Source organism: Stegodyphus dumicola, chromosome 7, assembly GCF_044657685.1.
Source record: "Stegodyphus dumicola isolate Sdum_Otavi_A_Nest chromosome 7, ASM4465768v1".
NCBI classification, from domain to species: Eukaryota; Metazoa; Arthropoda; class Arachnida; order Araneae; family Eresidae; genus Stegodyphus; species Stegodyphus dumicola.
In genome coordinates, this window is record NC_140774.1 from 209150329 (window position 1) to 209165410 (window position 15082).

The window sequence follows — 15082 nt, forward strand, 5'->3', positions numbered from 1 at the left end:
ATGTTTCAAATAATAAATTAAAAAAATTATCTATTCTTAAAAAAATTCTGTTATTATAACATTGTTTAAAACTAAAATACAAATGCAATGGTTAAAATACATAACTGTACATAAATGTCGTACTCCACACGATACTGCATACAAATGTTTTTTCTTCTATCGAGATCTAAACAAATTTTCTCAACATGCTCTAATGTCTTTAATCTTTGTTGGTAATCGATTTCACATCCTTCGCAACTTTGGGCGATTTAATGGCGTCTTTGTTTTGATTTTCGTCTCTTTTTTTTTTTTTTTACCTCCACGGTGACTCTAACAATTTTCTTCGTTAGCTTTCCTAAAACTCAATTTTAATGTGTGGTCAAAACTTATACATGAAAAAACACAAACTGTCCCGAAAATTTAGTTACAGCTACGGTTATTTACTGAGTAATAAGCGTACTGTCATGGGCAATCATAGCACTGTCTCAAAAGAGGTAATAAGTGCAGTGTGCGCAGTCATTAGTTATCGAACTGGATTCGAATTCCAAGCAATTATTGTATATTAAACAAAAATTTTTGCTTCCATCAAGACGCATACCAAATTGGACGTACTTTAAAGCGGACGTACACCGAGGTGCCACTGTATTTGTTCTGTTTGAAAAATTTTGCACACCGAATTTGTCACGCAATCTTAATTTTTCAGTTGTTTTCCCGTTCTGTGATTCGTTATAATTGAAGACCGTTGCAAGGATATTCACACCTCTGATAAACATTCGGTTAATTAGAGAACTTCCTGTTTGTGCAGAGACTAATTGTCAGTTAATAACCTCTACGGAAATGAGTTAAGGAAATCCTCTGGCCAGTTTCCGGTCGAAACTGTCATTTTCTATGTCAGCTAATGGCCTAAGTCAGGGATGGGCGAACTTTTTCGGTCTCGGGCGGCCAAAAATCGAAAACAAAAAGTTTGGCGGGCCAAGATAAAAATTTTCTAAAATTTTAAAAACAATATACAAGTATTACAATTTAAGCAATGCTAATGAGATGAATGAAACTGCGATTTCACTTTTAAATGTTCCTTATATTGAGTTTCGAAGTGAGATCTGCTGGTTATAAGGAACGAGGATAAATGCTCATCTGTCAGTCTTTTTCTGAAATAATTCTTTCTAAGGTTCATAGTTGAACACAATTGTTCACATATAGAAGAGGAAGCAAACATAGCACTGATTTTCTGGGCGTGAGATATTAAATTTGGGAAGCTTACTTTCGATAATGGTTTACCAAACTCTTGGCATATTTAGAAAAAACTGCTTGAGACGCTTGAGATTGTTAGATTGCAACTCAATTAATTCAAGCTGCAAATCTGACCTCACTGCTTCACAATTTACGTTCAAAGGCATGGTAAAATTATCCAATTCTGGTTGAATGGCACTGAAATCTTGAATCTTCGTTCGAACTCAAAATGCACTTTTTTCAAGACATCTTCATAATTCTTAAGCTTCTCTTTATTTGTTAATTTCGGGAAATGAGACAAGTCGTTATTAGTTAGCTGCCCAGCACACAGATTAAGTTTTCGTATTAAGTTTTAAGATAATTATGTTAAGATTAAGTTTTTCCTAAGAGGTCTGATTCACCTATATTGGATTGCCATATGTCTGCGTCCCGAGAAAGGGAAAACTCTTTTTGGCGCCAGTCTACACCTATAACTAACAAAGAACTTCCATTTGTAATTCTTTATCAATTGAAAGCTGTCTGCGCTTGCTATTTATGCCAATTTGTGTTTTTAGAACAAAAATAGAAAGTAAAAAGATCAACAACCCTTTAAAAAAAGGAACAAAAAACAATATTTAAAGAAATTAGAAAAGGAGATTGTATAAAATACATAAATACATATCTTTTAATTTACCTCGAAGCGGCAAAATAAATTTTATGCACGGGCCGGGGATGGCCCGTGGGCCGTAGTTTGCCCATCCCTAGCCTAAATGCTCAACAAGAGGATATCGAAAAGAACCTCCTTTGAAGCGTTCCCAAAGACGTTTAACTTAAAAGGAAAGAAAGGGGCTGAAAATAAACGTCTTACAGAATAAGATTCTTCGAAGCATTACCAAAGCACCTTAATTTGTGCGTAACGCGCAAATTCATAAGGATTTAGGGGGCCCACCAGCGGCCGAGCGGTAAAGTCGCTGAACACTGGTAGTTCGGTCGGTCCGAGGTTCGAATCCCGCGAACGGGCTGGCTGCATGGGCGTTTTCGTGGTTTTCCCCATGTGTAACGTGTATACGAGCCAGTTTCCCTTAGAAAGTCCTCCACGAAGGCATTCCTCCCCTTAGGCAGATAGCCTTCGAGGCTTTGCCATAATCACACACACACACACACACACACAAGTATCTAAAGATTCTACCGATTCACGATCAAGTACTAACTACTGCACACAACTTCATAAACTAAACGCGAAATGGTACCACTTACAGGGGTTGGACAAAAATATGGAAACACCTTTAAAAAAACATGTTTCTTTGCTTAATATGGTGTAGAAAACCCGTTGGCATCCAAAACAGCTTGCAGTCTTCTCGGAATGAATAAATACAGTTCCTGTATGTTTGCCAAGGGAATATTATACCATTCTTCCTCCAAAACGTGGCAAGTTCAGATAACGATGTTGGCGGTGGATAACGAGAACGCACTTTCCGTTCCAATGTAGACCACAAAGGTTCGATAACATTCAGGTCTGGTGACTGTGGTGGCCAGGGGAGATGGGACAACTCATCCTCGTGCTCAGAAAACCAGTCCTGGACAATGCGAGCTGTGTGAAAAGGGGCTTTGTCGTCTTGGAAGACACCATCACCATCGGGGAACAAAGTTTGTACCATGGGATGAACTTGATCGGCCAAAATGTTCACATAAGTCTTGGCAGTCATGTGCCCTGACACAATTATCATGGGGCTAGCAGAGAACCACGATATGGCTGCCCAAACCATAACAGAACCCCCGCCATGTTTCACTCTTGGCAACAAGCAGTCTGTATTATAGGCTTGAGATGGCGTTCTCCAGACGTAAACTCGGCCAGAAGTGGGAAAGAATGTGAAAGAAGACTCGTCAGACCATATTACTCGCTTCCACTGCTCTATAGTCCAGGCTTTATGACTTAAACACCACCTTTTCCTGTTACGGGCATTAGCATCACTGATGAGTTGCTTCTCAATTGCAGCACGGCCAGCAATTCCCTGTTTATAAAGCTCCCTTCTAATTGTTTTGGTACTCACAGGGTTCGGTAACACAATATTCATTTCAGCAGTAACTTTTGCAGCTGTGGTCTTCTTATTTTTCGTCACAATTGCCCTTAATGATCGTCTGTCACGATCACTCAGGACACACTTTCGTCCGCGCTGTGATTTAGCAGATGATGTTTTTCCGCTTTTCAAATATGCGGAATAAATCTTCGATACAGTACCTCTTGAAACACTAAACACCTCGGCTACCTTGCTTACGGAAGCACCTACCATACGTGCTCCAACAATATGCCCACGTTCGAAGTCTGTTAACTCTGACATAATGCAATGACAACCTCACATAACAGTACTCCGACAATAACTGAACTGTTTAGCACATTTACGAAGTTGTATAGGTGGCGTCAGTAGTCAAAAACGCCAGCGCCACCTACATATTTCATTAAAATCAATCTTTCTTTTCAAACATGCATTTCACAAGGTGTTTCCATATTTTTGTCCATCCACTGTATGTTAACCGCGAGGATCATCATGTTTGAAAATTTACAGCTTTTGTTCCCTGTGTCAACAAACGACTTTTTGATCAACAACTTTTTTAAAAGGAGATAGAATCGGTAAAATTTCATCCTTCAGTCAGTAAGAACTACTGATGGGAGGTGGATGGAGGTTAGTAGAGGATCAAACAGCAAACGTTTTTACCATAGAATGAAACGTGAAAGGACGAAACTGGAAGTTTCCCGACGAGCAGCTTTTTAATATCGTAAAATGCTTTGTAAAACCCAGAACAATATACTTAATATTCATGACCTTAGTGCTCTACAAATTTTGTTTCTAAGACATCCCCCCCCCAGTTCTATTCTAACAACGAATCGAACAAAAGAACTTGAAGTTTGCGCCCCATATATTGGGTACCCAAATACAGAAAGAAATAAAATTCCTCCTCCTGATTATAATATTGCTCAGAATTAAGGAATAGAAATAACTTTAAAATCAAAGCAACTGCATCTTTCTAAATAACAACACAAATAAATTTAGCAGTGAAATAACAAGCAAGGCTTTCTTAAGTAATCAGAATCTGAAATAAGTCCACCACCTAGAACGGAAAACTCACTGACTGAAAAGCATTCCTCAATTAAAATGCTAACAAAAAAACAAAAAAAAAAAAAAAACCCCACTGGATTAAAAAAATAATAACTGCCAAATCGAAACATTTAGTACAAAAGCGTTAACAAATTAAACGTGAGGAATATCTTACAAATTAATTTAAAAACAGAAATCTAAATTAAATTAGAATTAATTACAAAAGAAATGCATATTCAGAAATCGTGTGTGTGTGTGATTATGGTAAAGCCTCGAGGGCTATCTAAGAGGAGGGATGCCTTCGTGGAGGACTTTCTAAGGGTGTGTGTATTGAGAATACGGCAAAGCACACTAGGGCTATCTGCCTAAGGGGAGGGATGGCTTTCGTGGAGGACTTTCTAAGGGAAACTGGTTCGTATACACGTTACACATGGGGAAAACCACGAAAACGCCCATGCAGCCAGCCCGTTCGCGGGATTCGAACCTCGGACCGAACTACCAGTGTTCAGCGATTTTACCGCTCGGCCGCTGGTGGGCGCATATTCAGAAATCGAAAATGAGAAATATAGTTTTAAAATTTTCGTTAAAGCTAAGATACATAGTTAAAACGACTGAAGATCGGAGTAGCTATGACGTCACATAAATCACGTGATCTCTGACGTCCTTTGCGACTTTTTCAAAATTTTTCAGTCTTTTTCTGCTACTTTAGTTGAAAAATTTCTGGCAAGACTTATACGAACATAGACCGACGATTTGGCAACCGGCTGCTTAAACCACCATGCCAAACTAGGCAGAAACTTGCAAATGCTAAATTTTATATACCTATATATCTCACCCAAACAAAAAAGTTTAAGCATTGTGTGTGTATTTGTAAATTCTAATGGCTAATTATTATTTTTTCTTAAGTTTTAGAAAGCTCTGTTTCTATTTATTTTAATCCACCCGGCAAATCAATAATTGAAATGCATTTTAATTTAAATATATCCTATTTTCGTTTTAATTATAATTATCAAAAGCCTATGAAACTTTTTTAACCTTTTAACTGTCATGCCCGAGATAATCTCAGGCACAGCACTGGTGTTCGAAAATGTCACGCCCGAGTATTACTCGGGGTAATTTTTTTTTTTGAGTGCATCGTATTGTTATACCCGAATATATATCGGGAAACGTTTATTTCGGCTTCATCTCTTTGTCAAACCCGACTGTATTTCGGGAAAAGTTAATGTGCGCTCAGTTCAATAGATGACAGCACTTTACTGAAGATTTCAAAGGTTAGAGGTTATTTGGTTCAAGGTGCATGGGATCTTTTTGTTGTAAAATAGCGTCCAGTTCTTTGAAACGTTATATAGATGATTTAGATTCTTCAACCGAAGATGAAGGATGTGTGTTTGATGAGCAGTATTCATGATACTTCCATGGTCAGCCTCAAAAATAAAAAATGGCGATATACTCAAGCCGAAGATTGTTTCTAATTACGGTCTAACTATGGGTGGTGTAGATCGCTGTGATCAGGAAATATCCTTTCATCCAACAATCCGAAAACGTCAGAAAAAATATTATAAAAAGATATTTTTACATTTACTAGACAAGGTACTCTGGAACTCATATTTGCTCTATAAAAATGTAGTTGAAAAACGTATTACATTTTTAGAATTTCGAATCCAAGTTGTAGAAGAGCTTTTACATAAATATGATGATGCAGCTTCTGGACAAAAGAATGTTGGCAGACCACCTACAATAGATAACCCTGCCCGTCTTACTGAACGACATTTTATATCCCATTTTCCTCCTATTCCTGCGAAACGTGAGCCTACAAGACAGTGCAAAGTGTGTTGTTCGAAAAAGGATAAAAATGGGGAAAAGATAAGGAAGGAATCACGATTCTGGTGTAGTGATTGTAGAGTTAGTTTGTGCTTGGAAAAGTGTTTCCAGTTGTACCACACAAGACTGAGTTACTGGACTACTAATAGGTATTCACTTATATTTATTTATGTTTTAGAAAATAGTTAATTTTTTTTTTTTTTATTTTTAGAAAATAATGCTCCACTAGAAGCGAACTTTGCAACTGCCATGTTGAGTGACAGCTTCCTCAAAGAAAATATGCAGTGGCTACAAAACTTTAAAAATTTTACCCATGTATGTCAAAATATCAAATTTTTAACTACTTAAGTATATTTTATTTTGTACTAAACATTTGGTTTTTGCAATAAAAAAATTTGACAATTTGTGTACCCAAATCATCAAAATAACTTGACAGTTAAAGGGTTAATCCGTTAACGTCCAATTTATTTTAAAATGAGAATTTTTGAAAAATATTTTTAAATTACATTTTATACATCATAAACAAAGTAATTATGAAGTTTTATTCAATTACCGTAATTAGCAGTTCAGATAATAGGTGATCTATAAATAGATTGTAAGGATCTTAAGTTTTACTAACTGTATATTTTATTTTAAATCTTTACTATCACTTCTTATTTTCTACTTCCGGCCAGAATTAAAAGCGTTAACTTATTTATGCAAAATTTGTCTGGCGAACGCCAAGTACTTAAGTTGTGGCTTTTTGCCAAGCGAGAGAGAGGAAGGAGTTAGTCGAAGCAGGCCGCTTACCTTAGAAGTTTTACTCAGTTGCTAGTTGCCTTCCAGGCCAGAGGTTTAATCCTCGTGATAATTTTAAACATATTGTAGTGTTAACAGTTCTCTGTACTACATACGGCTTCCTGTTAATATACGGCCAATCTTCCTTGTTTATTATTCCAGAGTTAAGTTAGAGTTTAGTTAAATATTTTTATATTCTTACGTTCAGACAACAAGTAGTTGGTCTCTGTATTCCGAAGTACGGAAATTATTGTAAAGAGTGAAAAAAAAAAGGGTTTTGTATACCCTTCCTGTGTATCCTGCCTACTTCCCACATTTATTGAACATAGCTTTAGTAAGCTCCCTGTTCCGAGTCAGGGTCTTTGCATGTTCCCAAAGAAAGTAAGGCGGAACATTGAACCTGATAAGATCACTGGGAGGTTCTCGTAATAAAAAGAAGTAACTGCCCTCTGATCTTATGTTTAAAAAATTACGTGTTTAGTCAAAAAATATGAATGTTTTCAAAATTAAAACCAACTAAACAGATTTAAAGGAAAAAAAATCTTATTTTACTGATCTAAACTTGATATTAATAAACTTAATTATATTTTTATTGAGCAAGTTTGCAATATTTAAGTGTGAAATAGCGGAAAACATTTCACACAAAGTGTTATATCTCATTTTGTACAAAATGAAATTGGACTTCCCTTACATTTTTTAAATTAGTGTTTTCTTTGATTTCGTCTTTTGCCTATGACATGGTCTTTTCTATCTAAACATACACTGGTGTGCAAAAATTAAGGACGAGACGGTTTTTTTCAATATAACTTTGTACAAAAGCTTTTCAAATCAACACATTTAAAACCGTAAGACCCCAATACGTAAGGACATGAGTAATGTAAGCAACACTTACTAAAAGAGAAATCAGAGGGATAAAAAGAAGCTTTATTGAAAAAGTAGCATGGAGCGCAATGCTACTCAAGGCCGAAACATCCCCGTGATGGGTGTCCAGCAAGAAACATCCGGTCTTTAATAGGGGATATGATCTTACCTGACTGCTAGGCAGGTTTCACAGCGTGTGCCCATGCTGAGAATGAGGGTGTCAATGAGTTGTTGAGGCATTGCTGCCCATTCGTCTTGCAGCGCCAATCGAAGCTCCGGAATCGTTACTGGTGGTAAGGTACGAGCTGCCAAGCGTCTGCCTAGAAAATCCCATACATGCTCGATGGGATTGAGATCCGGAGATCGTGCCGGCCAATCCATACGTTCAATATCCTCACTCTCTAAGAGCTGTTCAGCAGCTACTGTGCGATGACATGGTGCATTGTCGTCCATGAAAAGGAACTGCGGACCCATAGCGCCTCTAAAAAGACGCACATATGGAAGAAGAATCTCGTTACAATAACGGGTCCCGTTGACTGAACCTGTGTCGAAGATGTGAAGGTGTGTACGACTACCAAGCATGATGCCTCCCCAAACGAGAACACCGCCACCTCCATACTTGTCTCTTTCAATGATGTTCGAGGGATGATTGCGGCTTCCCCGCTCTCTCCAGATGAGTATGCGATGAGAATCGCTACTCAGACTGAATCTCCTCTCATCTGTAAAGAGTACTCGTCCCCATTCATTGTCTCTCCAATTCCGGTGTTCCCGGCACCACAGCACAGAGAACACCTTCTCCGATGGGCAGGCGTTAGAGGTACACACCGTACAGGGCGTCGTGCAAACAGACCACCACCGTGCAGTCTTCTGGCCACGGTAAAACGCGATATCGGTCGTCCAGTCGACTGTGGCGTGTGTCTAGCGATTTCTCCCGCTGTCTGCCGACTGTTTCTTCTGGCCTGTAAGGCAATATACCGGTCATCTGCGGGTGAGGTTCCTCGTGGACGACCACTACTAAAACCCGGATAGCTGTTCCTGTAGTTTGAAATTGTCTCCAAAGTCGTGAAACGATGCTGTGAGCAATTCCGAACTCTGCAGCCACACTTGTCACGCTGCGGCCTTCCTCCAACTTCCCAATGATTCGACCTCGGGTAAAAGCATCCAGATGTCGTCTAACAGATTATTCGCCATTTCTCGCTGAGGCAGCAACTCGGTGTGATTTTAACTGCTATACGGCGTGCAATCTCTTTGCCAGAAATACTGATCTTACACCGACAACATGCTTTATACTACTCAGACACTCCCCCATTACGTCTACCTGCATATCTGCATATCTGCGCATGTGCTACCGTACATCACCTTACTTATCTCCTGATTGGTCTTTCTGTTCGCTCTGCCTCTTCGTTCAGCTGATATGCTAATTTTTCGACTTCGTCCTTAATTTTTGCACACCAGTGTATACAGCCTATGACTTTCGTCTCGATGACATTACCAAATGTCTTCTAATGCTTTTCTTCGAGTTTGTTTCCAGTTTGAGGTACGCAAATGCGATATGTTTTCGGATGTCTTTTATACTTCTTTTCAACACTCATGTTTCAAGCTGTTCATTCGAAGTTTCAAGAGTATTGTCAAAATTCTCCGCACTACAGTACAAGTCACAATTTTAACAGTAATCCTCTACTCCACACATGGCCAATGATTTATAGAAAAACCGTATAGGTTTGCCTTTAAGAAATTGTTTGAAAAAAATGATGACCGTAGTATCTAATCATCATATCATCAACAGACAGAAATTTACCAAAATTCCAAGTTTTTGAAAACTGTGATTTATATGCGTCATTAATTTTCTTACTTCGAATGCCCGGTCTGATTTTTGCATTGCTGCATAATTATTGTTGCCAAAATGAATTACAGATTTGATTTCTAAATATTTATTTACAGTTAACTTTTTATTATCGGTACCATGAGATCTTCCTCTGACCAGTAATCACGTTTATAGCGTGAAGTATTGTAGCCGTAGAACATAAAAAAAAAACCAATAAAACTCTTCAATTCATCAATTGTAACTGAAAACTCTGAATTATTTCTCCACACTTTCGCGTGTCTTTCTGTTTCATTTATTACCCATTCATAAAATTCGGGAGTTAAAAATTCTTCAAATATTTCAAGTGAATTCATATTTTCTAAAATATTTGAAATACTCTCAAGCTTTTGGACAGACAAATTACCTTTTTCGTTAAAAGCATAAGTAGGGTTATTTTTTTATTTTTATTTTATTTTATTTATTTATTTTTTTTTTTTTTTGTCCAATTAGCTTTTGGCTGCATGTTTTGATAATTTTAAACTAACGCTTTTTTTATTTTCATTTTCATTACTGGTGCTAGATGTAGATGGCAGTTACTCCGTAATGTTAGGTCCAAAATCATATATGTTTTTACCGATGGTACCGATGTTTTTACCGATTTTACCATCATCAAAGCACTCTTCGTCAGTTATTGCGTTACCGCCTGAACCACCTCAGGCGGTAACGCAATTATATCTGATTTATCCTTAGAAAACGTATATTCTAATGAACTGTCAGCGGTGTTAAACACTTTACGCCTGGACATTTTGGAAAAAATGAAAAGGGAGCAATATAGTATTAGTTACCACTAACGCCCAGCGATCTATTTATAGATCAGCATGTTTAAACTAAACATTTAATTATAAGAACAGTTTCATTTTTATAAGAACAGTTATTTATTAAATAGCACAGGACAATTAAAAAGGTATTGAAAATGTAGAACACGTGAGAAAAGTATAACTGACTGTAAATTCCCCCCCCCCTCCTTGTACACAAAACCGAAAGCTGTGGTATGAAGCATCACTTGGCTAAATTCAGACGTTATCTGCTGGACTGTTCTGGAACAGAATGCTTCGAAACACCTTTGGGGTATGACCACATGTGTAAGGAAATCAGCCAGTGACAAAAAGAAGTGATTAAAAAAATATTCTCAATGGTTGTTCTAAAAATAGGTGATCTATAAATAGATCACTGGGCGGTAACGGGTTAAATAACTATAGAGAGAACATCACTGTTTGAAATACATTACATTTTGTTCTAATGATACAGTACGTATGAAATTATTGCTAGAAAATATAGCTGTTAAGTGGTCAAAGTAATAGGCCTCTTCTCTTATTTCTTTTCCCAAAACTTTCAAAAAATTAGATTGAATTTACATTCATCAGCATCTTTTTTAATAGAACAATCCTTACTCAGAGAAGGAACTAAATAAAGTCCATTAAAAATGAGATTTTTCATAAGTAACGTTCACCTTTAGTGAATACGTCAAAAATGGTTGCCTGGCGAAACAAGGAAAAGAAGAATCAGCAATAACCAGCATAAATCTCTCTTGTTCCCCGAGTTATTTCCTCATTTTATTTTGTATAAATTATATGGTGAATTTCTGGCTGAATCTGAATATATATAACTGGGACGTAAAATTCTGTATATATAGCTTTTTCCTCCGAGCGTTACGGGTTTAGTCCTGAAATTTCAAAGTTCCTAAAAATGTTATGAATAAGTGGAATTTTCTTGATTTTAATTAAAAAATGACTCTCTCATTTTGTAACTTGATTTCTTTTCTTCCAATATACATCCAAACCGAAATCAGATACATTAAAAACTAGCAGAAATTTTCATGTATAATGAATATAGAAGGCAGCCTTCTACGCTGAATTTTCCGGCCGTAACGCTGAGAGGCATCAATAGCTGCGGTAACTTCTGAGTTAAAAAAAGGGCATATCTCATTTCAGTCATTATGAATGATTAATGAATTTAATCTCTATTTTACTTTATTGTTTCATTTGTGTCCCGTGTTACTTTTCTTTGTAGATTTTAACGGCTGGTTATGATATTTTTTAATTAAAAAAAGTTACAATGCTCCTGTTTATCAAGTGCAATAAACGTAAAGCACTAAAAAACAATATGCCCACCAGCGGCCGAGCGGTAACGTCGCTGAACACTGGTAGTTCGGTCCGAGGTTCGAATCCCGCGAACGGGCTGGCTGCATGGGTGTTTTCGTGGTTTTCCCCATGTGTAACGTGCATATGAGTCAATTTCCCTTAGAAAGTCCTTCATGGAGGCATTCCTTCCCTTAAGTAAATAACCCTCAAATGCTTTGCCATAATTTAATAACCCTAACAAAAAGGATGACATGCATACTATTTAACTGGTAGCTGTAATTCTTTCTCCAAAGAAAGTAAAGTGATCTTTTTGAACCGTCTTGAGCTATTATAGTTTAAGTTATCAATGATTGAAAGTATGTATACGAGCCAGTTTCCCTTAGAAAGTCCTCCGCGAAGGAATCCCTCCCTTAAGAAGAAGTCCAACCTCTCTTCGGAGTAGGCTCTGGCAAACATTATTCCATGTAATATGGACAAGACAACAACACTAAAAAACAATACATTATAATATTGGTTTATCGAAAATTCTGCGGGAAGTTGGAAAATTGCTCCTGTTAATTCTGCATGAGTTGCTATTAAATCTTTCAAATTATTTTTTAGGTTTCAAAAAATACGTTTCGGTTGAAAATTTGAAATGTCTCCGCAGAATTTCGTAGATCATCGGTTAAAATACTGCTGAATTTTTTATTAAAATTTTTAATTCGTTTGTTGAGTTTATTCTATGTCAAGAACAAAACTGAGATATTTAGCCATACCATAATGGGCGCGATCTTCCTCAAATTTATCTTTGCCAATGTATAAACATAATTTCACTTAGAATAGAAAAGGCGCTAAATATTCTTGCTATGAGGAGATACAAACGTTCATCTTTTCTTCCTTTCTTTATTTTTATAAAATTACGTTTGTATTTTCAAGAATACTTTATATTAGAATATGCCTGAAGTTATACCGATTGCTCCTGCATGTTACGTTCGCCATTGTTATCAACAGTCTATCGTATACAAGACGTTATCGTGTCTGCGAAGGTGAGCATGATGGAAACTTATAATTCCAATAAAAGGTGTTTTCCTCCCTCTCCTATGTTGTGTTGTCATTGGACTTTTACAACGATCTTTGATAATTCTTTCTTTTACAGTTGTTTAACCACATAGCCCACTAATGAATTCTGGACATTCTGGATGGACAAAAATATGGAAACACCTTGTGAAATGCATGTTTGAAACGAAAGATTGATTTTAATGAAATATGTAGGTGGCGCTGGCGTTTTTGACTACTGACGCCACCTATACAACTTCGTAAATGTTCAGTTGTTGTTGGAGTACTGTTATGTGAGGTTGTCATTGCATTATGTCAGAGTTAATAAACTTCGAACGTGGGCATATTGTTGGAGCACGTATGGTAGGTGCTTCCGTAAGCAAGGTAGCCGAGTTGTTTAGTGTTTCAAGAGGTACTGTATCCAAGATTTATTCCGCACATTTGAAAAGCGGAAAAACATCATCTGCTAAATCACAGCGCTGACGAAAGTGTGTCCTGAGTGATCGTGACAGACGATCATTAAGGGCAATTGTGACGAAAAATAAGAAGACCACAGCTGCAAAAGTTACTGCTGAAATGAATGTTGTGTTACCGAACCCTGTGAGTACCAAAACAATTAGAAGGGAGCTTCATAAACAGGGAATTGCTGGCCGTGCTGCAATTGAAAAGCCGCTCATCAGTGATGCTAATGCCCGTAACAGGAAAAGGTGGTGTTTAAGTCATAAAGCCTGGACTATAGAGCAGTGGAAGCGAGTAATATGGTCTGACGAGTCTTCTTTCACATTCTTTCCCACTTCTGGCCGAGTTTACGTCTGGAGAACGCCATCTCAATACAGCCTATAATACAGACTGCTTGTTGCCAAGAGTGAAACATGGCAGGGGTTCTGTTATGGTTTGGACAGGCATATCGTGGTTCTCTGCTAGCCCCATGATAACTGTGTCAGGGCACATGACTGCCAAGACTTATGTGAACATTTTGGCCGATTAAGTTCACCCCATGGTACAAACTTTGTTCCCCGATGGTGACGGTGTCTTCCAAGACGACAAAGCCCCTGTTCACACAGCTCACATTGTCCAGGACTGGATTTCTGAGCACGAGGATGAGTTGTCCCATCTCCCCTGGCCACCACAGTCACCAGACCTGAATATTATCGAACCTTTGGGGTCTACATAGGAACGGAAAGTGCGTTCTCGTTATCCATCGCCAACATCGTTATCTGAACTTGCCACCGTTTTGCAGGAAGAATGGTATAATATTCCCTTGGCAAACATACAGGAACTGTATTTATCCATTCGGAGAAGACTGCAAGCTGTTTTGGATGCCAACGGGTTTCCTACACCATATTAAGCAAAGAAACATGTTTTTTTAAAGGTGTTTCCATATTTTTGTCCAACCCCTGTATGTAAGTGGTAGAAATGTGATGTTATCAAACTAAAACTTACCGAATACTGTCATAAATTGTTCTTTAGAATCCATGTTAGCTATTGAAGACACCTGGCAAGTATATTTGCCACTGAACTCAATGGATGGCTTTAGTTTGACCGCTCTGAACCTTGAATAAGCATCGGTGGTATTAACTTCAAAACTGAGGTCAGGTCGATTGACGACAACACTCCCTACGAGTCTCATCTCCAGGTCTGGAATCCACGTATAAAATGGCTTGACATCGTTTTCAAAGAACCACTTGACAACGATTCTTAAATCATTCTCGTCGTAAGTGTAATCGCAATCAAGGACCACATAGTCCTCCGTACCATTCTGCACCCAACGGGGAACGGATAAACGTCGTATTTCAATGGAGTGTAGTACTAGAAAACAAAAAGAATAATTAATTAATTAATAATGAAAAATTAAAATAAAACTAAGTTTTCACAAAAATACGCATCATATTTAGTATTAGTCACATGCGAAAATTATGAAAATGGTCCTAAATATTATTTAGTTTAGTAAAATGGTCCTAAATATTATTTAGTTTAAAAATAAATAGCAGTAATATATTATTTAGTTTCCATAGATTTTAAGTATATTTAAAACAGTAAATTCCTTCATTAAAATATTAAAATTGAATTAAATGATTACAAAGCTTATTTTGATTACCTAGGTATTTTATAGCAATATCATTAGTGCACTTCCGTGCAGCGATTTAACACTTTCGTCGTCCTCTCCTGTACGCGAAAATGCCCCCCCCCCTCAGCGGCCGTCTGTTTTTCGTAGCATGTAATGTTGTTTTCTCTGTACATCATAACTTTTCCATACACGGCTTTCGTAGTGGATGAATGTCAATGAATATTAAGTAAAATTATAAGGAAATAAAGCTTAATGGAATATAATATCTCTGCTTATTTCTAACAGCAGGATA

General features: G+C 37.3%; 1 protein-coding gene across 5 annotated transcripts in view; it reads right to left on the minus strand.

The window, feature by feature from the left end:
- LOC146996626 (uncharacterized) overlaps positions 1-15082 on the minus strand; it is an 88241-nt gene that overhangs the window by 21112 nt on the left and 52047 nt on the right. For all 5 annotated transcript variants that reach the window (XM_085821322.1, XM_085821321.1, XM_085821324.1 and 2 more), the window contains one exon: positions 14166-14531. In XM_085821322.1, coding sequence (XP_085677448.1) covers positions 14166-14352 — 187 coding nt within the window. In that variant the 5' untranslated portion in view covers positions 14353-14531. The remainder of the gene's footprint in view (positions 1-14165; positions 14532-15082) is intronic.